General features: G+C 37.3%; 1 protein-coding gene across 2 annotated transcripts in view; it reads right to left on the bottom strand.

The window, feature by feature from the left end:
• Window positions 1–27,528, bottom strand: part of LOC146516627 (E3 ubiquitin-protein ligase SMURF2-like) — a 62,381-nt gene that overhangs the window by 25,621 nt on the left and 9,232 nt on the right. For both annotated transcript variants that reach the window (XM_085164249.1, XM_085164250.1), the window contains exons 2-4: window positions 8,599–8,637; window positions 6,669–6,777; window positions 2,120–2,253 (exon numbers count right to left, since the gene is read on the bottom strand). In XM_085164249.1, coding sequence (XP_085020375.1) covers window positions 2,120–2,253; window positions 6,669–6,777; window positions 8,599–8,637 — 282 coding nt within the window. The remainder of the gene's footprint in view (window positions 1–2,119; window positions 2,254–6,668; window positions 6,778–8,598; window positions 8,638–27,528) is intronic.

Below are 27,528 nucleotides of genomic sequence, written 5' to 3'. Positions count from 1 at the left end.
ACATGCAGAGCCACATGTTTAATTTAGTCGCTTCATTTAGATCATGCACAGCTGTCTGGACATGTTTGCCATGTCTGCATGCATGTGTAAAAACTGTAGAATCAACAGTATCACTATCAGCACATCAGGAAAAATAACAAGACGTTGCATCAACAGTATCAATACCAAGCACAAAAAGCAAAGTTCAAAGTGAGTGTACCAATAGTAGTAAGGCAAGTCATTTTGAAAAACTGGTGGTCTGTGTGTCTGTGTGTGAGTGTGTTAGCGAGTTTGTGGGTACAGAAATGAGGCAGATGACTTAGAGGTTTGTGTCTGTAATGCTAAAGCAGGAAATGAGTTCAGTGTAAAGCCAAACAACCTTCTAGTAAACTAGGCAACCATGCTGGATGCCCTTTTGCAAGACTGTGCAAGAGCAGTATGTGTGTGTGTGTGTGTGCGTGTGTGTGTGTGTGTGTGTGTAGGGGAAGTTTTGTAAGGGTTTTGTGTTTATACTGGATGGCAGAGTGTGCTATGTGTATGAATATGACTTGCAGGAACTCAGGCAATTCCAGTAATGCCTTTTTGTGTGTTTGGGTTGTTTTTATGTTTTTTCCTGTGTATGTGCACATCTTGGTTAGACCACAGAGTGGGCTCCATTCATGTGTCTAAATATGAATTCATGTATCTGCACAACACAGGAGGAGGACAAAGGCATAAAGCAAGGACCTGTCAAAGAACATGCTTCCCTGTCCACTTTCTGTGGCTGAGATAAAGTATAATTTCTGCCATGTTGACTGCACAGTAAGTGGCTTGTCTGGAGCCTAAACTGTCTGCCTCTGGAAGTGGATAAATTTAAGTCCCCCGTCACAGTGAGGTAAAAGTATTGCACCAGGCTTTCTTAGGTTGTCAAGGTCCCTTTTGTGGCAACAATAATCCTGTTGTGGTTTTCAGAGGATTAGGGGGAATTTCATGAGCCAGAAATACCATTTAGCAAATACAAAAAGGTGCTGGAAAGTATTCTGAATGCTTATGTGAAATATTTAGCTTGACAGTTAGAAGCTGGAATAAGAGGCTGTCGCATCTGGGCCAACCAAACTACAACTGCCTGCATTCATGGAATTCATGCATTAATAGCTTCAATATTGCAGTGTGGATTAACAAAACACTTCAGTAAGTGACATTATTTGACAACTCCATAAGAGTTTTTTGGGGAAAGACAAGCAGACTGGAACAGAGAAAAGGTTGGATACATATAAAAAGGGATAAATGTAACTCAGTGTGGTCTGGTACAAGTCTGACGGCCTGTGTTTAGGGCAGGCCAGGAAGACAGATTGAAGGAAAAGATGAGAATGACTGGAAGGAATGTTAATTTGATAGTCTGGACTTTGGTTAAGGGTATACGTGTCTGGTACTGCCAAAAAGTTAGGCAGGGTTAACAAGCATTTGGAATGCACAGAACATATTTGAAATAAAAGACCGTAACAGTGAGGTGACGGTCTTAAGCATGTAGATTAAGAACTGCTCATTCGAGAATGTGAGCATCTGTATGTTGTTGGTGTATGTTGGGATCTTGTTCTGGGGCAACCAGTGATTATCTCATGCCATCATCAATCAGCAGCATGTTTCTTCCTCTTTTTTTTCTGACAAGAAAGTCATGTTGCTTTAAATAGAACTATTGGCACTGATTTGGTCACAGGAGCCAGATTTCTGCAGCAAGCAATATTTGTGATATGTTATAAGGAGTTGCCATAAATCTCATAGCAATGAATGGCTGGCATATATGCTGTAGCAGGTTGCAGGCTAGGACACAGCTCACATGCTGCATGCCTACTGTAGCAGCAGGCATGCTATCTATTGCTGCAACCAGCAGAGGCACAGGAAAGACGAGTGTCAAGTCTGAAACCTAGGCTGTCTGGAGACATTTGGTTTGATTCACACATTTGTTTATGTGCGATAAGTTCAGTGCAGAATGTGTGAACAAAGGTTAACTTGGCATACCTAACTGAATCACACTTCAATAACAATCCTGACAGGTCACCTTATGGCAAAAGATGTACAAAAACAGAACACTGACCTGTTTTCAGTCAATGCGAAAGAAACACCTAAATTCATACTTACAATAATACAAATAGCTACTTACAGCCCGTGTCTTTGAGTCTGTTAATGGCATTGGACAGGAGGCGTACACAGCCCAGGAAACCCGCGCCCTGCTTTTTGTGGATCTTCTTGTGGTTCCATACACTGATGGTTATGGAGTCGGACTTTCCAATGTATCTGATGGGGTGAGAGAAAGAAAGTGGAAAAAAAAAAAAAGACAGGTCAATAAATTAGAAACGATGAGTAATAACAAAGCTTTTAAGTCTTGACACTGTACTTGGAAAAAAAGTTCCAAGACGTGTGCTCAGAGGCTCAACCCTTAAGAAGAGTGATATGAAATTTAGAAATTGAATGAACTCACAAGTTAAAATAACCCTGCGCTCCAGAGATTTCCTAAAAATTATTACAGTTACTAAAAACTAAGCCAAAAAGAAGAAAAACACAAAAGCATAACCATAAAATTTTGCATGTACTTGTCTCTGAACCTGTCACAGAGTTTTAGATGTACACTTTGTAATGAGGCTGATTAGTGCATCACATTTAAAAGCAACTTCTGTCCCTGTGTGCGTGCGTGTGTGCGCGCATAGAATCAGCACAGCTGAGGCCAGTCTAGTCGTGGTTTAAGGAACAGAGGAAGTCCCCGCGATGTGCTTCACCGCTGTCTGAGGCTTAGACAGCTCTTACAGTAAACACAATATTCAAATGCACAATCTCACATTCACTAACACACACGTAATTACAGTCTAGCAGCTGTTTTGCTATTATGCTGCATCGCAGTGGCATGGAGGGGATTTTCCTGCTCAACACATCAAAAAACATAGGTTTGGTATAAAAGCCAAAACAAGGATGTTGGTAAAATGATAAGATATTCTTATGACCAGAATCCAGTAGCACATTGGCACACCGTTTGCTTCCCAGTAAATATTAACCTGTGTTTCACTGCGCATGTTTGTTAAAATCTCATTCTAATACTTTAACACCATTTGATGGCAAATTGATGAACGGATAGACCATTTTCTTTGCCACAAAGCATCAATTAAGCTCCAGTTTTTTAACATAAAGAAGAGTTAATTATACAGCATATTTGCCAGGGTGTTGATATTGACCTATATTGACCTTGATCATTAGGATCATTAAATTTCCTGTTCTTTAGTTCCTGCTTTTTGTGTGCTGGGGTAAAAAGAAACCATACTTTTTTATGTTTTCTTTCTACACAGTGTGGTTTACATTAAACAGGTCTCTGATGCGGAGGTATGCTGTGCAAAGCACCACCTCAAAGCAACATATTTAGAAGAAGAAAAAAAGCTAAATTGCTGACAAGACTATGAAAGAGTGTCGCAAGATAAGAGAAGTTGAAAAAGTCATTTCCTGACTCACAAAAACATACTGACATAACACTTCAAACAATCTCGAATTTAGCAACAGTGAGGCACTGTCTGATGGTAGTCTGTCTGATGAAAGTTGAGTAAACTTTCCAGGACGGTTTATGACTGAATTGAAATGCTGATATGACACATCTCTAAAGTGTGAATTAACCAAGGCTTCCTGTTTTCAATAGATTATTCTTGGGAGAGATGGGATGTGAAAACAAGTGCAGACCCCTAAAGTTCTCGCTGAAAAACCTTGAAATTTGAAACGATGATGATAACATGGAAAAAAAAAACAGAAACCTAAAATGTAAAGAGCATAGAGGATCAATTAGGATTCAGCCCTTGTTTTTGTCACAAATTTTTATTAACAATTTATAAAATCAATAAAATTCTTAACTTGTTGGAGCCGACTGACTCGGCATTGTGATCGTCCAATCACATTCTGTGTAAACACAGCCTCAAAAGATGATCTTCAGCTGAACTTTTACACACAGTGTGAAAATGTTGTGTTTTGAACACTGGTTTTTTTTCCTGTTCTCATCTGTACAAAAAGCACTTTGGTTCAATGTATTGATCACTACAGATAAAAATGAGATACAAACTTTATTGTCAAAACCCAAGTTTAAAGGGTAATTCTACAAAAAAGAAATGTGTTTTTAAGTAGAAACACGGTTAAATATGCACAGTTTATCACTGTGTTAGGAAACCCTCCCAGAAACCTTTATTTTTGCTTGAATTCTTTGGTTTATTTACGCACTGAGCGCTGTGTATCTGACATCATTCTCAATAAGTCACACAGATGCTAGCACACGCATAACACATGAAGTTAATCTAGAGGTCTGAGGCGCCTTCGTCATGTTTTTAGGAAAAAAAATAAAAAGCTTACTGGCCTAAATTTGGGACAATACTCTGTGTGTGTCTCTCTCATCCACATACATATTTATGGAAAAAAATACAAGGATATTAGCCACAGCAACAGCAAAATTAGCACTTTTTTATTAAACTATAGGCAGGTAAATTTGATGTAAAGGTAATGCCTGTGTCAAGCGATCTATATTGAGGGTTGACAACTACTACCAATATATTATTGATCTGGATGTCAACAAATGCCAGAAGGAATCAGCGCTAATGCCATCTATGTGTTCAACACTTTATCACTGGGAACAAATCAAATCTTGTTCAATAAGGATGTGTAAAGACTGCTGAATTACATAAGGCTGTACAACACAACATGTACAGAATTTAACGTCTCTTGGGGAAAGGCAGAGGGAGCAGCAAGCAAACCCAATACTCCCAACCAAAGTAATGCGAAGACTTGTACTGAAAAGCCTGAAAATAAGAGGCCAAGCATGAAAAGACAACCTGCCAAAACAAGACCTGCATACTACAGAGTTCATAAACTTTCAACACTTACTAGATTTTTTTTTTTGTTTTTAAAGTTGGCTTGTGTCCTCAAATATCTTCTGTGCAGGACACCAAGGTGAATTATAGTGCATAAATTGTAGTCTAAAAAAGCAAATAATTTTTTTAGCGTATTTACAATAACAAGACCCCTGTCAGGACCAGTGTCATGCTGAAAAAGACTCCACCTCCTAAAGCTACAGGCTGAAGTTGGGGGTGTGGTGAGCTGGCAATCTGCCAAACCCACACTCCCATTTGCTTTCTGTGGCATGTTAGCCATTTCCTGAACCAGAGGAAGAGGCCAGGGGTCGCGGGTGGGGAATACACCCTCTCTGAGACGGTGGGGAAACAGAGAGGGGAGGAGAATTATGTAAACGGAGGGAACCTGAGGTCATTGTTGACAGAGCAAAAATATTCGAATTGTCCATCTGTAGCTGTAGAGAAATGAGAAACCCTCACACATGCATGTTCACCGAAAGTGTATTTACTTTAACATTTGCATTAATTTAAGGCTGTGTGCACGATTAATAATTCTACTATTATAAATTACTGTTATTCATTACATAAGAAGTAACTTAGAGGGCAATCTTTAACCTTTCAAATTAGTCCCAAACTCAGATTGATTGCCCAGGTACGATTTGTTTAGCTGTTTATATTATTATTATTATTATTATTATTATTATTATTATTATTATTACAGTGTAATCTGGTCACAGATGTTTAATGAACAACAAAAATGTCGCACACGTCGATGCTGTTGAACAGAAGCAAACATAGAGACAACTGTCAGAACCGAAGAAGCTGTGACGGCAAAAAATGAGGATGAACTAAACCAATTGCTAGACAGTGAGCCAACATACCAATTGTGATACATATTTTCATCCTGTAACTTGACACTGTCTTTCCTTTGGACTTCATGTGTGCATCTATTTCTTCATGACTCATTCTTCAGGCCTCTTATTTCCTCTCATTTTCTTCAGTTACCACAGTTTCATCTCTTCATCTCTCACCAGTGCATAGGCATAATCAAAAGTGGGGTTTACTGTGATCAGTTCTTGAAATGGCCCGTCGACACAATCCTCGGTAAAGATTAACATTCAAAGTGCACAGCCCCAGTGAAATCAATATCTGAGACCACAGAAAAGATGATGAACACATTATTTTATACTTGATCTGAAACCGTAACAAACAGAAGGTGTTTTTAAACATTGGGGACAGAAAGAAAATGAAAGACGCCCTTCCTTGTTGAAGGAGCAGGTTTCAAGATTTAAGTTGCATAGTGTCACAAAGGCTGATGATATGTGGCTAATCCTAAAAGAGATTAAAATAAAGTAGAGCTTTAAATGTGTGTCATCCACATTTAGTTGAGACAAAGCTAGCTTGCCAAAAAAAGTCTTCAGATTCACACAGAAGACTGTTCTGGAGTTATTTCCACAAATGCTCCGAAAGTAGACATAACCTGTTACTTTAGAGCACCATATCAATACAAGTTGGCTCCCTCCACATAAAATGTAATAAAAATACCTTTTGTGAGGCCTGTGGTATGGAACGCCTGAAATGTTACGCTACAGGTCTTGTTTTCATGTAATTGATTAGGTTGGTTTGTTTTTTTAACAGGGGAAAGATACAAATCAATCTACCTTCCTTCCACACAAAGACATGTGATTGAGCAAAATCAGTACACTACATTCCTTCCTTTATGTTTCTTTTGACCATTTTGAATTTGATTGATAGTAAACGCACACTTTTACTGCATTTGTTTCTTAATTAGCCACAAAGAGTAAGCAGCAATCTGGCACACTGCTTCTCCTGTTGACTTACAGATCATAATGTTGATTCCATTTTGGGTCCAGCGTATTTCTCACAGTATCTGTAGAGTGGCATTGTCCTGAACCATCCACCACCACTTTGGCAAAGGGATCTGGCAACCCTGTAAAAGTGGACAAACATTTTGTTTAACCTTTGTACAAACCCTGTGGGTACACCAATCATGGAGGCACTAGAGGTGACACAGTTTTTAACCCTTATTTTTGTCACTCCTTTGAGACTGCAGTGAGGAGTTTCTGGTTGTCCTCATTTACAGACAGTCAGGTTGACAGCTACACCACTACTTTGTGCAAGTTCCTCTTAAAATTACATGTTGATTTTCTCTGCATTTCCCCCTTGCTTTTTCACCGTAATAATAATCTGCTGTAGTCCATAAACATTACATTTTTCCCCATATGATGATAATATCCCTGCAGTGTCTGACTAAAACTAAACTCAGGTTCATGTGAAGGTCATGAAACCAGCAGAGACGGCACATAATAGCCCAGGAGGATGGACCTCAGATGCATGTGTTGTTGTGTAAGCATGTGGGTAAATATATGGACACTATAAAGAAAGTTATTAGTCTAATCAAGCGTCTTGTTTTGTACGTTTTGGTTAGCTTCCCATTTCATGTTATAACTGATAATACACCTATTAAACCGGTATTTGATAAGTTAAAATACTAACTTTAACGCTCTTTATCTTATGTTTAAGATGAAGGATTTTTTAAAAAGTAAGAAAGTACAATTAAACTCTTCTCACAGGCTATTGTATTTTGTGAAACATTTACACAACACATGGAACATATGAAGCAATATGCAGAAAAACTTTACGACAAGTCTGTTCACAGTATCTCACTCATTTGGAAATCTGATAAGAGATTCTTCATGGTGTATTTATCTTAGGGTCCCTGTCTAGGTCTGTGCATGCATGTGTATGTTTTTTAAACTGCCGAGGTATGAAACTCTGAGCGCAGACACTTTACACAAGATAAACCTGTTTAGTCACTCAGTGGTGTCTTGGAATTTCCTTTGTTGTGGTTGTGCGTTTGTGTATATACATAAGAGCTTTTTTTTTTTTTTTTTAAAGACAAGACAAAAATGAAGTACAAGCTGCTTTTGGCAGTTCAGTGCTTTCAGAGAAACCATAATTTCCAACTGAAGTAAAAACAGTGCATTTCTTGGCTGTATACTTTGGCAGGGTTTCTGCAGTGCAGTGTACTGCAAGCCCAGTGGCCGGCTGAGTCTGAGTCAACGCCAGGCCTGGCCAAAGCACTGGGCAACTTATTTTTAAATATATTTTTAAGTTGTTTTTCCCCTTTTTTTTAATAAACATAAGCTGAGCTGTTAGAGCTAATGTAAGGTATGTTTTAATTCTACTTTTACATTGCAAATTTTTAACTATAACAGCTGGAAACCAAAAAAGTTTTAAAACAATTTTTTTTTGTAGTCGTTTACCTGATGATTTTGGATTTAAATTCAATAATTAAGGTATGTAAACCTTTGAGATTAGTTAACCAATGAGTTTAAGTTTTAATTAAAACAAACAAACAAACAAACAAGCTAAGTATAAACTCCGTCCTTGCATGCTCTTAAACTAATCTGTAAATGTAACCACTAAATCTAGTACTATTATTATTTACAGTATTTCATGGGTTTGACTAAAATAGCAATATCCATCCTGTCCAATTAAAGCCTTTTAGTTTGGTTTTTATGTGCCAGTGAGCCACATTCCTATTACCAGAATTTGGGTTAGCATTGGGTCCTAGTGTGTACCAGGGCTCCTGTTGTGTTTAATAGACAGATGGCTCCTAAGGGACTTCTTTTACAGTTTTCCCACTTCAAAATGCTGCAAGCCACCACTGCTGACAAAGCATTCTAATGTACAAGAGAGGAAACAGGACAGGAATAGCATCTTATAAATAAAAATAGTTTTTACTTACGAAAGAAGTCTTTCTTTGCCAGGTTCTTTGCACAGAGAACTGGGGGGGGAAAGAAACAGATAGTATTTTCTTTTACTTTTTTTTTTGCCAACAAACGCAAAAAAAACAAAAAAACAAAGTGATTCAGATATATTTGCCACAATAATTTTGAAACAGTATTCCAACAATATTTGGTATCATTTCAAAAATTCTTTCCTTATTTTTTTTTATATTTAGCCATATTTAAAGAAATAATGGCCACAAATGTGTTTCATATATGTCAAAAAGCTATTACAAAAAACACAATTTAATATGCATAATGTATAAATGCTTGACATCTTTAATAATAATTTTCTCTCTAATTTTAGTAGAAGCTTTTCCCAATTTCATTAATTATTTTTTAAGTTTCTAAGGCTGAACAGGTACTACTCTATTTTGGCCTACATCTTGGTTTGTCCATTTTCACAGTCCCTCACAGGCTGAGACACTTGTTAAGAGTTTCTCACTGTAAAATATTGAACAGACAAGCTCTTTTTCTTGTAGCAAGCAAGTCTATGGGGGTTTCACTAGCTTTCAAAAGAAACGAGAGGGAAACTAAAAGTATGTCCATGCTTGGCTATGGTTATACCCTTTAAGATGTTTTTTTAATTCTTAATTTTTCTACTCCTAAATATTTTGTAGTACTACATGCTATACAATATAAGTGAAATTAAGCTCTGTCTGGAACATCTGATGCTTACAGAGTAAGACAAAATAGGCCAAGCATAGAAGGAAAAGGGGAAAAAAAGAAGAAAAAACGAGCAGTGGCAGAGAAAACTTGCACAATGAATGTTTAGAAAAAACAACAGTGAAAAAGGTGAAAGATGCAAAAGGAAGTTAATAAGCACCCTTCACTGCCAGCAGACAGACCAAGATCCCTATCACAAAAAGGCACTAAAGAAACACACACTATTCAGTCTCTCTGCTTTTAGCCATGTATTTTAATATTCACTGCTTTCTATTCATGGTCCTGGGCAAGCCCTGCCAATACATTATTAATACAGGTACAGGTAACTTCTCTCTTTCCAAATAGCTTCACTGAGTTTTAGTCCTTGAGCAAGAAAGCAAACACCACAGTTAATCGAGAACAACTTAAACAGGAGGTAGTGCAAATCTTCTGCTGAGCCCAAGGCAGCTCAATGAGCTGTAAAGGTATAACATCTGCTTACAAACATAAGTCTCATCTTTTGCTGCATATAAGCTTTCCTTGTGCTGAAAGAAAAAAAGGAAAACCCAAAAAACAGAATTGATTGTAAGCCATGCCCCCTTTCTGTTTTCTTAGCCTCAACTGAGAACTTTAATTTCTGATGAGTCCAAAAGGTAAGTTTCCGGTAGAAGAGCTGTTGTATAATGCTTAACCGGCACCTACTTGCAGCAGAAAACAGGACGACAGCTATACTATACACAGAGCAGGTTAAAAGCTGCCATTGATCAGACGTTTATGGCAGCAGAGTTTCAAGCTTCAAAGTTGTATTGTCATATGCACAATAAAGAAACATGTTTGCCCGTGCAAAGAAATCTTCTTTGCCCTCCACAACAAAAGCCAAACAAAAACTTACACATATAAAAGCTATAGTATAAACAATAACTAAAAACATACAAAACCTATTCTGGAAACTCCATATTAGAAATATAGTAGAGACTATGAAAAAATATATAACTATACAAATAAAACAATCTGAGCTGCAATAGACTATATACCTAGGCACTATGGATAAAGGCATTATAAAGCAATTATAAAGCAATACTACCAACTCAGACTGCCTACTGCATACATCATTTACTATTTGATTCAGCACAGCAAATAAACAGTTTCTTATGCATTTGTCAAACTAGAAGTTTTCAAACGCATTAAGACAAGCCAAAACAGTGGGCATCTATTGTGTACGTGGATTATATAACAGATTGCGTGTGTGTGTGAGAACCTGCCACTAATGAGCACTACTTCCGATAAAGATATGAGGCCAACTTGAGAAACAAACCTAGCATTACAGCCATTGAATGTAGAGACTTGGACAGTGACCAAAATGATACAGTCAATCAAATCAGAATCACAGCACAGGAACAGACAATCTCAACACAAACCAAACTGCGTTGACTGGATGAACACTAACCATCCACTTGTCGGGGGAAATTACACAGCCAAAGCCAACGGGTGCAGGCCAAATCAGAAGCAGCCAAAATAACCTCGCATGGGACAAAATGGACACGGTTATGTTGGCCAAAAAGTGAAAAACAAGAGGTCTGAAATCTTGGCAGGACATATGTGAATAGATGCTACAACTGAAAGACTAAATACTGCAAAAAAAAAAAAAAAAAACCCTCCAGAATGATCAGGATAGGCATGAAACCCATGCTTCAGGGTATTTGTAGGACTCTATAATACAGATGTATTTCAAGGTGTTAGCAGTACAAACTTGGTCAGAAAGCTCATTTGCTCTTCTGCTTTGAAATTCTTGCCTGCTAAATACAATCAACATAGTCAAGCCAAAATGAGTAACTGAGTAAAAGCTTTGATCATTCTGTCCACAAAAACAAAAACAAACAAAATAAAGCCTTTAGTTTGTTCCTGATTATAGGGCACAATTTGCTGTGGTTATTCACAACAACTGAAGCTTTTAATAATAAATAATTAAAAGTAAAGTCATAGGCATCACCTCTATCCCATTTATTTGCTCTCATGTAGGCTTTATCAATTGTATAGTAAGATATCTATATATCTATATATCTATATCTATATCTATATCTATATATATATCTATATCTATATATATCTATATCTATATCTATATCTCTATATATCTATATCTCTATATATCTATATATATCTATATATCTATATATATCTATATATCTATATATCTATATATATCTATATATCTATATATATCTATCTATATCTATATATATCTATATATATATCTATATATCTATCTATCTATATATCTATATATCTATATATATATATATATATATATATATATATAGATATATATGTAGTTGTTATATTCTATATAACACATATTCTAAGTGAATTCCAAATATATCATTACGCAAACTGGAGACATGGGTTGTCATTTAGAGGTCAGGAGCCAGGCTGGTAACCTCAAAGAAATCTGGAGTGTAGACCCAACAGCAGTATGCACTCACCAGTGCTGAAGAGGCAGCACAGATTAGTAGCTAGCAGGTTAAATTGGGTGCACTTGGCTCTTAAGTTACCAAACTGTTTTAGTGAAAATTAAGGGATTAATCTGCACACTGTTCCACTGTCTCAGCCACAATTACCACAGGGCGAAAATCCTCTTTCTTGTTATCAATGGCCTCTCACCAACTGTGCTGCCAGGCACATCAGAATAAAGCTACTGATAGTGCTTAATATGTTCAAGGGGGTGTAACTTGCACAACAAATCAATAATCAGTGAAATAAGACTAACACAAGATCTAAGAGGGATAGAAATAATTACTGCAGGTAACTATGTTACTGGTGATTTTCTAAATTTGTGCTGTAAGAGCATGGGAGGGAACAAGACAATATTAAAAGTGACATTTCATGAAACAAATAGTACACACTCACATGTCCATATGGGTTACAGTCCAGAACTAAGTGCTTTTTAGAGAAAAGATCGTCATTATTGATGAGCTAATGAACTTCAAATCAGAGAGAAAGCATCCTCCTCCAATTAGCTTCTTAAGGAGAACTGAGATCCAAAAACCCCCAAAACAATTACAGCAAAAGCAAACTAAAATGAAATGACTAAAAGCACCAGGATACAGAAAATAAAACTGACTTAACTGGCACCAAACATGACTTTAGGTACTTTATGATGAATACAAAACGTACCTAATGCTCTTAGAAAACATGAATTTGGCACAATCTTAATATGGACTAAATACAATATAACAAAAATTAATTTTCAATAACACTGTCTCACAAGATAAACGGGACTTTGTACAACTAAAAGAAAAGATTTTTAAAAAAAACACAACAAAGAAGCTCCTATTTGAGTTATTGCAGCTTTTACTCCTACCCCAGATCAGATTTCTATATCAATTTACAGCCCTCCCATAAGGATTTAGAAAATATGCCGAAATATTTTTATAACCTTATCTACACATATGCACACCTCTTCCACTGTGAACTACAATCACCAATGAGTCAAATCTCACACTGTGCCCTCTAGGGATCTGACAGTGTTAAATAGCTGCCACGTGAGCAGGCAAGCCATGGCTGGCAGGAGACCAGACTCATTCAGATCCTAACACGGAAAGCTAGGTCAACTAGGAAACAGTAAACCACCAAGAAGCCCTGGGGTGAGGCTGTCCTTTGTGTTGTCTATGGGTCATCATCCCAACCATAAAACCAAATTTTAAAAGCAAGGGGAAAGATAATAAGTCTGACTGAATACTTGCGCAGTCACAAATGACAACCACTAACTGTCATTTTCTCTCTATTGTTTAATGAAAGAATTTCAGAATTCCTGGTAATTTAGATGTATGATTTTTAGCACGACATCTCCTGTTTCAATAATTCTGTTTAGCTGCTGATGTTATACAAAGATTTCTCACAATTCACTTAACCTTAAATACAGGTTACAGTTGTAGACATTCTTGGTAGGTAATCTTAAGACTGGAAATACTAACAGTACATACTAAAACAATAAATAATATATAAACAATAAATAATAGCTATTTTGATTGCTCTCTTTTCCTAGTCTTGCAATAACATGAAGTTTTGATGATTAACTTACATCAAATATCAGTTCAGTTAAAAACCTCAAGAGATTTGCATCTATTTTCACACTCTTCTCACTGCAGTGTTTGATTAATCAATTTTAAACATGGATAGCCAATATATTCCACAGTATTTTTGTTAAAAATCATAGTCACATGCTGTGCTTGAAAAAAATACTTTTAATAATACAGATTCTTGGGAAAAGATAAATAAATAAGTAGCTTCCGCCTAACGTAGTCCTCTGACCACCCAATATTGCTCTCATCTTAAACAAAGCTGTGGTAGCAGTTAAAAGTTCAAAATGGGGTCAACTCTACTCCATTGTTTATTCAAAATGATTTAAAGGAGCAGCTGCTGTTTTGGGATAATTTGCAAGTGGATCACCACATTACACAGGCTAAAATAAGCCAGTGAAACAGCTACCCCAAACCAAACTTACACATCTAAGCAATTAACATAGAAGGATAATGTTTTTACCACTGTCTGGTAGCTAAGGGATGTGGAGACACACAGTGCCCTTTCACTAATCCAGACAATGTGTCTGTACATTTCAGAGGTCAACGGTACCACTTCCCCCGGGGAACTGGAAGTATACCATTTAAAGCCCATGAAAACCTTCCAAACCTACATTTGAATGTGTTAAAACGAGGACGCGGGCTATAAACGACTAACAATTAAATGGCTTTTAATTAGAGCAGGGCAATGGGACCAAAAATATTTATCACGATATACATTTGAAAATTTGCGATAACAATATAACTGACGATATAATTGACACTAGACAAAACACTTTACAACTCCACAACTTTATTAGTGCGAAACAAACCAAACAAAAAAACCCATCAATGTATTTTCACTTAAACGAGCAGCTGTTTTTTTATGTGCATTAAAGTTATATAAAAATTTAACAGTCCAAATGCAAATTCGTTGCTGGCAGTTTAACCAAAAGGCATTTCCAGTGGAAATTGGCCGACATATCCTCAGCATAACCATGTATAATATCCACAAAACTTACAAAGAGGTTATACACACACACACACACAACACTGTAATATTATGTTGAAGCACAGTACGTATCACTCGGCGAGGCTCCTGCCTACGATAGCCGTAATGTTCCGACAATCCATCAACTAACCATCTAAGCTTCGTAGCTTAGCAAAATCGTACTAAAACATTTGACAGATTTTCGAGCGCTGTATACCACATAAAATCGTTTCAAGGTCAGTAAACACAACTAGAATTCATACATAAGGCACACGGGATTATAAGGGGCACTGTCGATTTTCAGAAAAATCAAAGGATTGATTTTAAGTGTGCCGTATTTTCCAAAAAACACTGTAATAACGACGGCCCGCTAGCATGCTCTACCAAAAATAGTGCTTTGTTGCGCATCTGACGGACGAAAGCTAAACCAGTTCCACACCACTGAAGTTGCAGCATTTTTACAAACCAATTCTGGTTCATCTGTTTCATTCATCAATCCGCTTTCGCCCTTCTCATTCTCCGTCGCCGCCATGCTTTTCCCCCCATGTGCGTATGAAAACAAAGGCACTGTGCATGTGCGTGTTACCCATATTCTATCACGGTATTACATTTTCTTATCGTTGCCCAACATTATACCGGTATTACCGTGAACAGTATGATATGGCCCAGCCAAACTTTTAATTAATTTTCCTTACAATGCAATTTTTGTCCAATCATCTCAGGTTAAGTCAGGATTCCATCTTCTCAGATTATAAAATGATTTCATATGGTGATACTTTCATTTGCTACAACAGAGGTAAACAGAGGAAATTTTTAAAATATTTTTAATTATAATATAATAATGTGTACAAATTACATCTTACAACTGAAAAAAATGTATTACTCTTCATTGCCACCCCTGCAATTTCCATGAATTCACATTTGGTTATAATTATACTGTGAATTTAAAAAAAAAGAAACGGTAACAAAATATTATGAGTGTCTTTGATCACAAAGGGAGGCATTTAGACAGGCGGCACTTTTGTAACATCTCCATCTGTCAGAATAAAAGTGTCAAGATAAAGGTTGGTATTAGTTCTGGTCATAAGGTGAAAGGTCATAAACAGACACATGCGGGGGGGGGGGGGGGGGGGGCGCCGGGTGATTCTGACTTTTTTTCTCAAGGGACCCTGAACAAGAAGTCATCAACAGTTGTTAAATGCCCTGCATTTGTTCGGAAAAGGGGTGAGGGGTGTTATGTGGGATCGGACTCCAAATCCTTTGAGTGTCCTGTGAGCGTAACGGTCAGAATAGATCGCAAGTTAATCAGTTTAATTCCGGTTGAGTACTTCTGTTGCAAAGGACCCGAGTAAAATCTCAAAAATATTAATAAAAAGAACCTTGAAATGGTACAAGTCTGGCAACTGCACCACAAACTAAATGTAATTGCTTGATCTGTCAATCAATGAATAAATGTTAATAAATTGACCAAACTGCCTGCAGACCCTGACAATGTAAAGATGAATGGAAAAAAATATATATATTTTTAAAAAGGGATGATAAGAAAAAGGCTGCATTAGAGTTCACAAATGTGTGTGATTTGCAATCACCAGTTCACTGCACAACCACCAGCATGCCTCTAGCCTACTGCATTCTCAGATAGAGCAGAGCTGGGTTGCGCTGTCTGAGTAACCCTGTGTGATTGCACACAGCTAACACTACAGCCAAATGCAGCCATTTTGTGGTCCATTTGCTCAATTAATTATCCAGCAGCAATCCGAGGACAGTACAGCCAACAAATGCTGCATCAGCACCACCCTGCTGTTGAACATGCAAGGAACACTCTTTTGAAGAGCCTTTTTCAGTATCATGTTCATTGTTTCAAGTTCAGTTTAGTGCATATTTGCCTTAAGTTGTGATGATTAAACTAATGTGCAAGTTTACTGCTGTGCTGGTATTTAATTTAGATAGCATTAAGCCCATGGAGCTTCAGAGTTACCAAATATTAGCATAGTAAACAGTGTGGCGCAAAAGAAAATGTTCAACACTATTGACTTTGAGAAGAAGCCCGATGAAAGCTCAGGTCTCGCTAAAACTCATGCAGGGCCGGGTAAGAAAAGGCTTCTGGTATGCAAGCACTTTAAATATTTTTAAGCAGAATCCCAGTTTTCTGCCAAAAAAGGCATTCTCACAAACAAATAAACAAACTGAAAAAAAAAACAACAAAAAAAAGTTCAATGACCCAACAGGCGATGACATACTAGAAAGCACAAAGTGGAATATAATTCGTTGGGGCTGGATTAAACACAACACAGCCAGAATAAGGAGGAGGCCAAATGCAATTTACAAGCTGAGTTATATTTAACAGCTTATGCCAGGGTGTCAGGTTTGACTATTAACTAGGATATGTTAAACCTCATTGCATTAGCAACATAAAGCTAACAAAGCATTCCTGTCAAATATGCAGGGTACAAACAAAGAAAAAAAAAAAACATGGTGAAAGTCTTAATCAGCATTTTTTTAGTTACTACCTGTAATGTAAATAGTTTGAAATATTATTTGCTAACTTAAACTATGGTTAGTGAGGGCACAAACCCTAATCTTGGGTGAACTAAGCATGGAGACAGTTAGAGCTTTTCAAGGAGGAGGAGAAATGGGTGTGGTTGTACCAAGAGCTGTATCATTTTAGTCTGATGAGCTTGTTTTCACAATTGCTGGAAATTAAATGGAGGACACTCACCCAGCCTTAAATGATGATAAAAGTGAATAATTTCTATAAGATTCTATAGAGACAACTACTTCTTCAATAATGCACTGGCTTGCATATTCATTCAAGTATCCACCTATAGCAACAATTTAAGTGACTTCAGGGACAGAAAGTTGCACAAAAATACATCAGATTTGGAAAATTAACAATATAGAGGGGAAAAATGAATACTTTTCTACTTTACCAAGTCTTGTCTGCCAGGTAATGAAATGTGTTTATGGCCCAAAGCCAGAATTTTATTACTCTCGCCTCTGAACAGATTTCACCTGCTGCCTGCCAATGTGGGTTGAGAATAAAGCTTCAAGCTGCTAAACTAAGCTGCTTGAGACCATGTTAACATCACCTTTTTCAATTTGGAAAAACAAACAAACAAAAACACAACAACAACAGAAACATAATAAAAGTCTGGCCAATAAAGGACTGTATTTACAAAATAAAGTTCAACATTATTCCACACCAAGGTACACCAAGCCATACTACCAGTTTGCAGAGTTTATGAACATTGGGATTAAATGTCTCTAACATCTAAGCAAACTTACATCTAAAATGACCAAAGTCTACAAGACTGCCATTGCTAGGAGTGACTCTGTTAAGACAAAGTAATTAAGGAACCTGCATATTTTAATAAAAATATTTGGTGCCAAGAGCTGTATAGATATTTCTTTCCTACCTCTGTAATATACCCGGTTGCATCGTGGTAGCCTTTGTGATAATGATAATAAGAGGGAAGGCCTGCATCTTCCCACAGATTTGTCTCTATTATGACTCTTACAACTCCCTTATGCAGTCTCATTCACAGTATTGTTTAAAAGTTAAACCAAACATTTCCACTTCCCTTCCTCGCTTACTTGCTCACTGCAATACAAGGAATAGAGCTCATGAGGGGAAGACGTCAGCACAAGTTGCCTATATGAAAGTTTATCTTACACTCTCCAAAAGTACACTCTCCAAAAAAGAAATATACATAAAAATAAAATAATGATGATGTGGTATGAATAAGCATTTATGGGTCTCCAAAACCTAATCTACACTTCCTCTATAAAACCATTACTCGATTTCTCAGCCTCCTACACTGAGCCTTCCTTGAGCCCAGTAAATGCGCAGGATGCCAATTGTGTCACTCAGTTGAGAGGCCAGTAGACTACAGCTGACACTCCCCCTCCTCTCTGCTCCCTGAGGAGATGCCAACAATTTGCAGGCAGGAATTTAGAGTGAATGTAGTCACTACATAGAGGGGTGAGAAGGTAAAGGCAAAATGTTCATCTGGAGGCAGGAATTTACGGTGGAATGAGAAGGGAGGAAGAAATGTCAGGAAGGGAGGAGAAAGGTATATCTACAGTCACAAATCTGTGGAATGCAGATAATAGAAGGGGAGAAATGGAGAGAAATACAGCAAAAGAGAGGGAGGGAAGGGGGGGTAAAATAACTAGGGAATGACAGTGATGGTATTCCAGAAACAGTGGAAACACTGAGGGAAGAGTAGCAGGGATGGCAGTGAGAGATAAGAAAAAGTAGGGCAGGACTTTGTCTGGAAATCTATTGAGTGCATGCCATAAATAAAAAATGAAAAGTTCATTTCATCAAGTTCAATTGTTTCCACATTTATCATTATGAACCATCAATAAATCGGGCATATGTTTGATTACCATCAAATTTAATGATAACTGGCATAAAGCTTAAAAATGGTCAAATGTATTTAAAAAAATCTCTATTTATATACTTTTATCCATAGTTACATGGAAAGATGGAAAAGCAATCCTCCTTATAATAAAATATAGTGCTATTATATTCTCAGAATAATATCAGAACAACTACTGATATGTTGTTCATATCAGAGTTTTGGTTTTTCCATATCACCTAATAAAATACAAAGATTATTCTAAATTAGTATTTTGGATGCAGGGAAGCTGGTAAATAAGAACTTATGGGGAGTTTTTTTAATCTTGTGAAATCACTGATGAAAGATGTGGAGTCAGTAAAGAATCTAGGTCCAGATAATAAGAATTAAGGAATTAAGGAAAAGGAAATGAGCTGTGAGTCAAGCAAGACCATCTAAAGCCTGAGTCACAAAGTAAATGGAATAATCATACAGGAAGAATAACGCTTGAATCTGATACATTGAAGTATAATATACCAGAGGAAAGTTATTCACATGTGACTTATTAGGTATACTTGTGACTGGGAAATAGCTTACTTCGGTCTAATACTTCGGCTAGTGGAAAGCTGGTCCAGTATCTTTATGAGAACAGACCACAATGGATGTGATCCAAGTAAATAGTGGTTCAAGAATGTAAAGTCATTTTTGTCGATATCTAAGATTAGAAGGCTACTGTGATTCAGATGTCAAACTATGTAAGGTTTGGGTTGGAAGAGTGATTTGTTTCATGTATAAGAAACTAAGGAAGAGACAAAGGAAGACGGCCATTAGACATAGAAAAACATTGTTGCTTATTGTGCTTTCAGTTCACCCAAAAAGGCAATTTGCTCCTGAAGCTGCTTACCTGTGTGTAGATAGTCAAAAAGTTCAAATGACTGTTTTGACATGGCTATAGTTTTAAACTACTTTAATGTGTTTATTTACTATTCAGTACATGTAAAATTGTGTGCAGAAAATGCTTGTCCGTGTCATAACAGCTTTATCTTAAAAGGCAACTATAGCTTCAATCTAAGTGCCAACTGGTTATTTGAAGGGATGAAAACTATAACTAGTATGCAGTGTAGGTCTATGCACAAAGTAACATGAAAACAATAGTTACGTGGATTTATTCCCATATGGATGGATTAATTTATTAACAGTCTCTGCGTGGACTATTAGCGTCTATAAACAACACAAAGAGAGATGACAGGTGGAAAATGATGATGTTCATGACTGTGACGTGGAAAAAAAGCATTCTGAGGATGGGATGGGGAGGTGGAGATCAAGGAGAGTGCCAACAGAGAGAAAAGAGCGATAAAAGAGGAGATGAGATGGAGCAGTGAAGGCAAAAGGACAAGCTAGCCTCTACATGAGAACCTGCATTTTAATCACAATACAAAAAGCTAGATAGTCATATATTATTTAAGAACAAGGGCCAAAATACCACACAAGTTTGACTTCTTATAGAAAACTGCTAATAAAGTGATGCTATATCTTGCCCTTTGGATAACATGTAATGCTTAACAAATTTAATAGACCAACACCTAAAGTAAGGTTTAAGCTGTTTTTTGTTTTTTTTTAATGTGGCACTCCTTCCCTACGTATTCCCCAAAATATAAAACTGCTCTTCAAAAAGTATATTTCAAAAGTGTCTGTGTGTGCTTGAAAGAGAAAAAAAAAAGCACAAAAGTAACTGATCTACTGAGACCATTTGATACCCCCACTTGGACCTAGACCACTAAAGCACAGTGTGAGAGCAGGCCAGCTAGGTAGGGGGCACAATCAGTGGAAAATAGGTGTGTTCACACTTACAGGTACAAGGCAACCGTATCTAGTGTGAACACACCCTATGTCTTTATTCATCTTGCAGCTTTATTCTAGTTGACAGGACATTGAGAAAGGAGTGTAATAGCTGACAGAAGTGTGAGACTAAATGGTGAGAGATAGGCAACTAGTGTGAAGACAGAGGTAGGCGAGAAAGAGCAGTGACAGAAGTGTCGCAGTGCATGTTATATTTCCTGTCACTCTTCTCATATAGAAGCATTACATGAATGTGTGTGATATTTACCAACTAATTCTTGGTATCATTACTTTTCCGGTTCCATTTTGAAATGTTGGCCTGGACATCTGCTGGCTACACCTGACACTTGGAAAAAACTGTCTACTGCGCAGATGGTTAAGTCAGCATAGAAGCCAATGAGCTTCCATACTGATTACTGTAAAGATGCCATCGTTTTCAAAAAGGCTCTGGGTTCGCTGTCCACACTGCAACGCAAAAACAGCGTTTTCAAATGTATCCACCTTGACCTAAAACGCCGTCTCAGTGTGGATGGAAGGCCAAAACAAAGAGAAACGAAAACGCATTAGTGTGGCATGGCCACAGAGACAGACAACCATTTGCACTTTACTCTTTGACTTTTGCACCTGGAACTGTTATTTTAATTATGTTCAGAGTTTAGGCTACATGATCCTAATCTCCACCACTGCATAACTCACATCCTCCAAAACTGTATCTCAACCACAGTTACACTGAAAACACAGATAGAGAGCATGGAGTGAGTGTGGCGAGTGTGTGTGTGTGTGTGTGGTGGGGGGGGGGGGGGGGGGGGGTAACTTGAGTGGCAGTGGACGTGCTTGTGTGTTTATACAGTATACGCTGAGTGGTCTACCAGACACTCAAGCAAACAGAGATGGGCAGTCCGACAGCTGAAACAGTAGCAGAAGAACATTGGAGGGGAAGAAAGTGCGGTCCCTGAAGTCTTGCCTTCCTTCCCGACAATAATAACATTTGTGGATGTTGCACATTGCCCTCGTTTTTACTTTCATGAGAAGAAAAAAATATATAATTTTGATTTGACATAATGTTCTCTGTTGGCCTTATATTTACACCATCAACTGAATCTAATTTCACTTTCTCTGTGTTAAAGGGATTAAAAATAGAGAACCTTACATTCTAGGGGTCCCTGGAATCCCCTCAGAGTCCCCAAACACACTTTGACAAGCATTAAGTACTGTGCTGTGTTGAGGAACTGGCACAGGAAGTGTGCGTGTACACGTGCGTTTGTGTGTGTAGGTGCATGTGTGCACAACACATGCATAAAACAGATAAGAAAAAAAAAAAAAAAAAAAAAAAAAGTACACCAAACTGGAGCCACACCGGCAGAGCCGTCTGACAGCTGTCTGGGCTAGATCCGGGGGTGAGTGAAGGAGAGGAAGGAAGAGAGAGAAATGACAGAGAGATGGGGGACATCCTGTTCAAAAACAAAAAAAGTAATAAGACAAAAAGAAATAAAAACAATTCAGTATAGAAACTTGCAATGAGTGTTGCAATGGGGAGTTCAAAGCTGCAAGCTGTATCTTTTAAGCAGAAACGCAGTATGTTTGGTTTTACATTCCCATTTGAACTGACTTTTAACATAAAAGTAAACTGAAAATATTTGGGTTTAGACTGTTGGGTCGAAAGGGAAAAAGGAAACTGCAAGTTTTTGATGTTAGAGCCAAAGAAATAATCATTGAAAAATTAACAAACAATAAAAGGTATCTGCCAGTTGCAACCCTAGAGGATTTATATAGTTTAGGCATTGACAGGAAGACAAAACCAGGAGTATTTTAATTGCAATGCAATCGCTGCTGAAAAATCCTTTGTAAACCAAATACCTGCCTTTAGACATGCTCAAATTTAACTTTTGAAAAGCTATAATCGTCCCACCCAACACACAAACACATATACATTGTCATACACATTGTACATCATACTGGAGAATGGTTACTTTTGTATTAGTCTATACATATTTTAATAAAATATGCATGGAGTAATACCTTTAAGCATTTAGGATTTTTTCCTAAGAATTTAGTAAGGGCTGTCAGAAATGCTATTTTGCAGCCATATGAAAAGCAAAAGGTGATATTTCTCCTCCACATTCAGCAGGAAAATCCTCTTGAAGCACTTGGAAAGTTTAATGTGTTCTGCATATTGAAGCCCACCTCTTCTCCCGTCAGAGGTTGTTATGCAATACTGAGGTGTTCAGTCTTTCCATTTTCCTGCTCGCTCTATACTGATGCCACCAAGTTCAAAAGTAATTTGAAAAGCAGATTAAACTAAAGACTGACTGAAACAACGGAACAAGTTTTACAAAGCTATTAAGAGAGGCAAATTCACAGACTATAGTGTAACGTAGTATAGGTGTCACTAATAAAGTGTAATAAATGTGTCAACAAGCATACGTGATAAAATGCAGGTCATGAGTGGGGAACAGTAACGCTGAGTTATGGGAATGGCAGCGCCCTGTGGGATTTCATTACTTAGACTCCTTATATATGCCAAATGCTTCCTAAAACACAGTGCTGTGTTAAGATACAAACAGACCACCAGAAAATGTTAAAGCCGGGTTTAATTTGTCATTTTTAATAGTAATGACTCAAAACAAATCACCGTAGCCTGATCTGATATCAAGTATCATTAATCTTAAGTTAAAGAGAGCTGACATCTCTCCAGAGCAATGCTCCTTTACGTCTTCTTTGGTGTTCCTATTAGATTTATTTCCTAAATCTAACAGGAAAATCCACAAGTCAACTAAAAACAACCTTATCAATGAAAGAGGATATAATTTTACATAGCAGAAACCTGAGGGTTAGTTATCCCAAAACATGAAATCCAAGCACCAACAAAAACTGATGACCTCAGTGGGAAGCAACTTGTTTCCTTCTCACTCACACTTGGGGATGTAATTATGTAATTACATCCCCAAGAGTCAGTGTCTGTAATGCTGAAATTCAAAACAACCAATAATGAACGTACCAAGTGTTATATTTTATGAAGCTGACCAGGAAAAAGTAAACGTGCTGCTTTTCATTTATCCTCACTTATAGGGCTGTGCGATATGACCAAAATCTCATATCCCGATATAAGACATCTAGCGTCCCGATAGGATATAGATCACAAAAATCTTACATTTTCTGAAAATTCTGTGAATCTCGGGCAGCTCGACTTGCGTGAAGTGTTTCCAGCTGCGCGTCGTGTACCTGGAGTCGAATGTTTTAACCGATGCATAATAACAAAAAAATATTGCTGTAAACAGTTTGTTTTGCGACACCACGAAACAAACGATAGCGTAAAATGAAATGATGGATGTTTTTATATTGTCATCCAATATATATCGTTATATCGAACAGCCCTACTCACTTACACTCCAACCACCAGCCTACTAACAAAGTGCTGTCCACGCTACATCATGAAATTCAAAACTAACCAAGACGATAACACTGTGTTATCATTTTAGTGATAGGACTGCTGCACCAGAGGGCAGTTAGTCCATGGGTAAGATTAATACTGCACTGACTCTGGCTCATTGTCTGCAAAGTAATGGAAAAATAAAATAGGTCCAAGTTCATCCACTCATTATTATTCCACTTTATCATATACAGTTACAATGGCAGATGCTTATAGGAAATATGAGAAAAGCTTCAAATAATGATGTCAATAATGACTATACAATCACTAATAACAAAAATGTAACTATCAGACAAAATCTCAGCCATCAGACTGCTCTAAATGCTCAGTTTCCAACTGCTCTTTCTACTCCTAGACATACATGAAGTGCCTAACTAAGAATCACCAACCTGGTGTTTGCGAGGAAAGACAATTAGAGGAAAGGAGTTTTACAGTACGCCTGACCTTAAAGATATAGGAGCTGAAATGACAGAAGATTAACTTCAAAGCTCCAAAAATCCCCAGTACAAGCTAATTATGCATTACTTTATGCTGTGAATCTTAAAACTACTCAAAAAGAGTCAAAGAATAATGATATGGAGTTATGAGCATAACAGGTACACTTGAATAAAAACCATGTCACTAGAGTTCCACATGCCATATAACATTCAGTAGTAAAACAGCAGAGCCGAAAAAATGTTAGACTTTCAGCTCAAGATAGCCTTATCTGATGTCATTCAACAGAGAGAGGAAAAACAAAACAAAACAAAAAGGGGGGAAAAAAAATCAGACTGCAGATACCATTCTTTGCCATGAAAAAAAACAAAACAAAACAAAACAAAATCTCACAAATGCAGACTAAATGAGGATTTAGGAATTTTACAATCCTCACCTTCTGGAGCTTAAAAGTAAATCTCTGGTGGAAAAAAAAACCCTTACATTACATTACATTAATATTTGATGTTTGGATTATCACAAGTAATTACGATCTGAAAAATGATGTCTTCTGATAACAGAAATGATAAATACAGCTGGAGCAGCTGCATCTTGGAGTAGATATAAACATTTCCATATGATGATGAGGGCCATGTAAACGGTAAATGAGTGTATAGAACCTGTGTAGTGTGTGTGGTCAGTTGAAGTATATACTAGTAATGCAGACTAAACAGAGCTGGAGGAAGTTTGGGTACGGATCTCGGTGCTGCACTACAAAATCTAACCACAGCAAAGTGACCGAGGCGCTACAGGCAAGATCAAGCAGACATGCAGACACACACAGTCACACATTTGCTTCATATTGGACATGCACACGGACAGCTGCATACAACATGGACGCATAGTCTTCTTAATCTACTTTCTAGTTCACTTGGAATCTATGCTGCATAAATGCACAGTAGATTGGCATCGACAAGAAGACTTGTACTTCTTTGAAAAGTCTGGGTAATTTCCTCTAACAAAAAATAAATAAATACAAAGCATTTAATTGTGCAATATTTTTTTCTTGTCTACAGTCTTATAAAGAGGAACTGCACAGATGTGGGTGGCCATAGACCTTTTTGAATCCCCCCCTGGCATGTATTTGTATTTTTTGGGCAAAGTCACAGATTTACAAACTTCACCAAAACATTTTGCTGAAGAATTGGTGCATTGGTGCCCATTTCTTAATTTGAGATTAAGAATGGTCATCAAATGAAATACAATTTCAAATTTATGCTGAAATTGTACGGAAGCATGGCTTGCCTTTTTGTGGTTGTTTGATGTTCTTGATCAAACACATCTGCATCTACTGATTGCATCAAGGTGTTATTCTTTAACACATGTGCTGTGAAAGCACCCTTCCTATGCATCAACAGTAAGTTCTAGGCAAATTTATGAATCACTGAAGGCAAAAATAAGAATTACACAGAATAAACTTTTTTCCCCCTTTCCTGTCACCAGTGTTATGAAAAGTAGCTTTTAAGCAGTTGTTTGTATTTGTTTCTTTAGCCTTGACAATCCAGTTAAGACAAACAACCAAAACAGACTAGAAAATCCTGTCCAGCTGCTTTATCTCATTAGTGTAAGGGTACAACTATTGTCAAACACGCTGAACACAGCATTTTATGTGAGGACACACACATTACTAAACTTTCTTATATCAGCCTTTAAATATTTCTAGTGGTGGTTCTTAAAATAGGATTTTAATCATTGGAAGTCATTCAAGACCACCATGCTAAGAAACGCCTTACTGAGATTCAGATCTTTGGAAATATCCCCAATTCTGGGAATTAAAACTCAGTGCTTCACAGAAAACATGGCTTGATGATGAATGGAAAACAAAATTTACAAAAAAATAAATCAGACAGTATTTAGCAAGAGAAGAGGTTGTTGGAGAGGACAAAGAACAAGAGAGGTTATAGAAGATAAAAGAAGTGGCATAAGATGATGTAGGAACGACAATGACTCCTGTGCCTTTTCTTAACAGATTGAATGCAAATGTTTAAGCCAGAACAAATGGTAAATGGGCCGGTTCTTATATAGTGCTTTTCTACTCTGCTTGAGCACTAAAAATCACTTGATTCACCCATTCATTCAACATTCATGCAAGCACTTTTTTCTATGCCTAATGTATTCTATTTAGTATTCACATACACATTCACAATCTGATGAGCACAGAGAGCAACCTAGGGTTCGGTCTCTTGCCCAAGGATCCCTTGGGCAATCCCTTGGTATGGGATTGAACCACCAACCTTCCGATTAGTAGGCAACCTGCTCTACCTCCTGAACCACAGCCACCCCAAAGAATATCAAGAACGTGAAGAACACACACAAGCCCTGTGCAAGTTTACACACAGACACTACTGTTTTGTCTGTGCCACCACAAAATTAGTGATTATTACTGCAGCATGTGGATGACGGTACAATAATACAAAACATTCAACTGTTTCAAATGCAGCCACCAAGCCTAACAACTTTTCTGGCAGACACCTATTATTCTATGCTTCATGTTCTGAAATCACAGTAGAAGAAACGATAAGAAAAAAAACAACGAAAGACAAGGAACCAAACAAAAGAGGAAATGTCTAATTTCCAGAAAGAGGAAAGTCGGGGTGTGCAGAATTGAAATGAGCATCATTCTTTTGTGAATGTTTGCTAAGAAAACTCAAACACTGATCATTCAAAAAGGCAGTGGAATGGTAAAACAAGTTGCATGCAGAGCTCCAGATATAAAACTGCTTTTTCAAAGCAGTAGGGTGGAGATGTGGTGCTGCATTCATAACAGCTAAAGCTTACTTATCTGAATGCCTGGATTGTTAAGGTATGTGAGCAACCTATGTAGAAAGCACACCACATACCTTAATCATAAAGGTTATTAGCGCAAATGTTAAGCAAATATTTTCAGCCTATTATTTCTTCTTGTTGAGTGGACGATTGCATAAATTTGTGTAAACATGTGTTATAATTTTAAGAACAGCCCAGTATTCTAGAGGCAGGAAATTTTAGGCAGTGCCTATTAATTATTTCATATCTGGGTCAGACTGCACAGTCTGCTGGTGCCAGGCTTACATAAAGCAGAAAGCAACATACCGAACACGTCACTATATGACTCACATGGATTGTGTGCT

The sequence above is a fragment of the Neolamprologus multifasciatus genome, chromosome 6 (assembly GCF_963576455.1).
Source record: "Neolamprologus multifasciatus chromosome 6, fNeoMul1.2, whole genome shotgun sequence".
Classification (NCBI taxonomy): Eukaryota; Metazoa; Chordata; class Actinopteri; order Cichliformes; family Cichlidae; genus Neolamprologus; species Neolamprologus multifasciatus.
The sequence above is the reverse complement of the archived record's forward strand: the minus strand, read 5'-3'. Positions and strand labels throughout refer to the sequence as shown.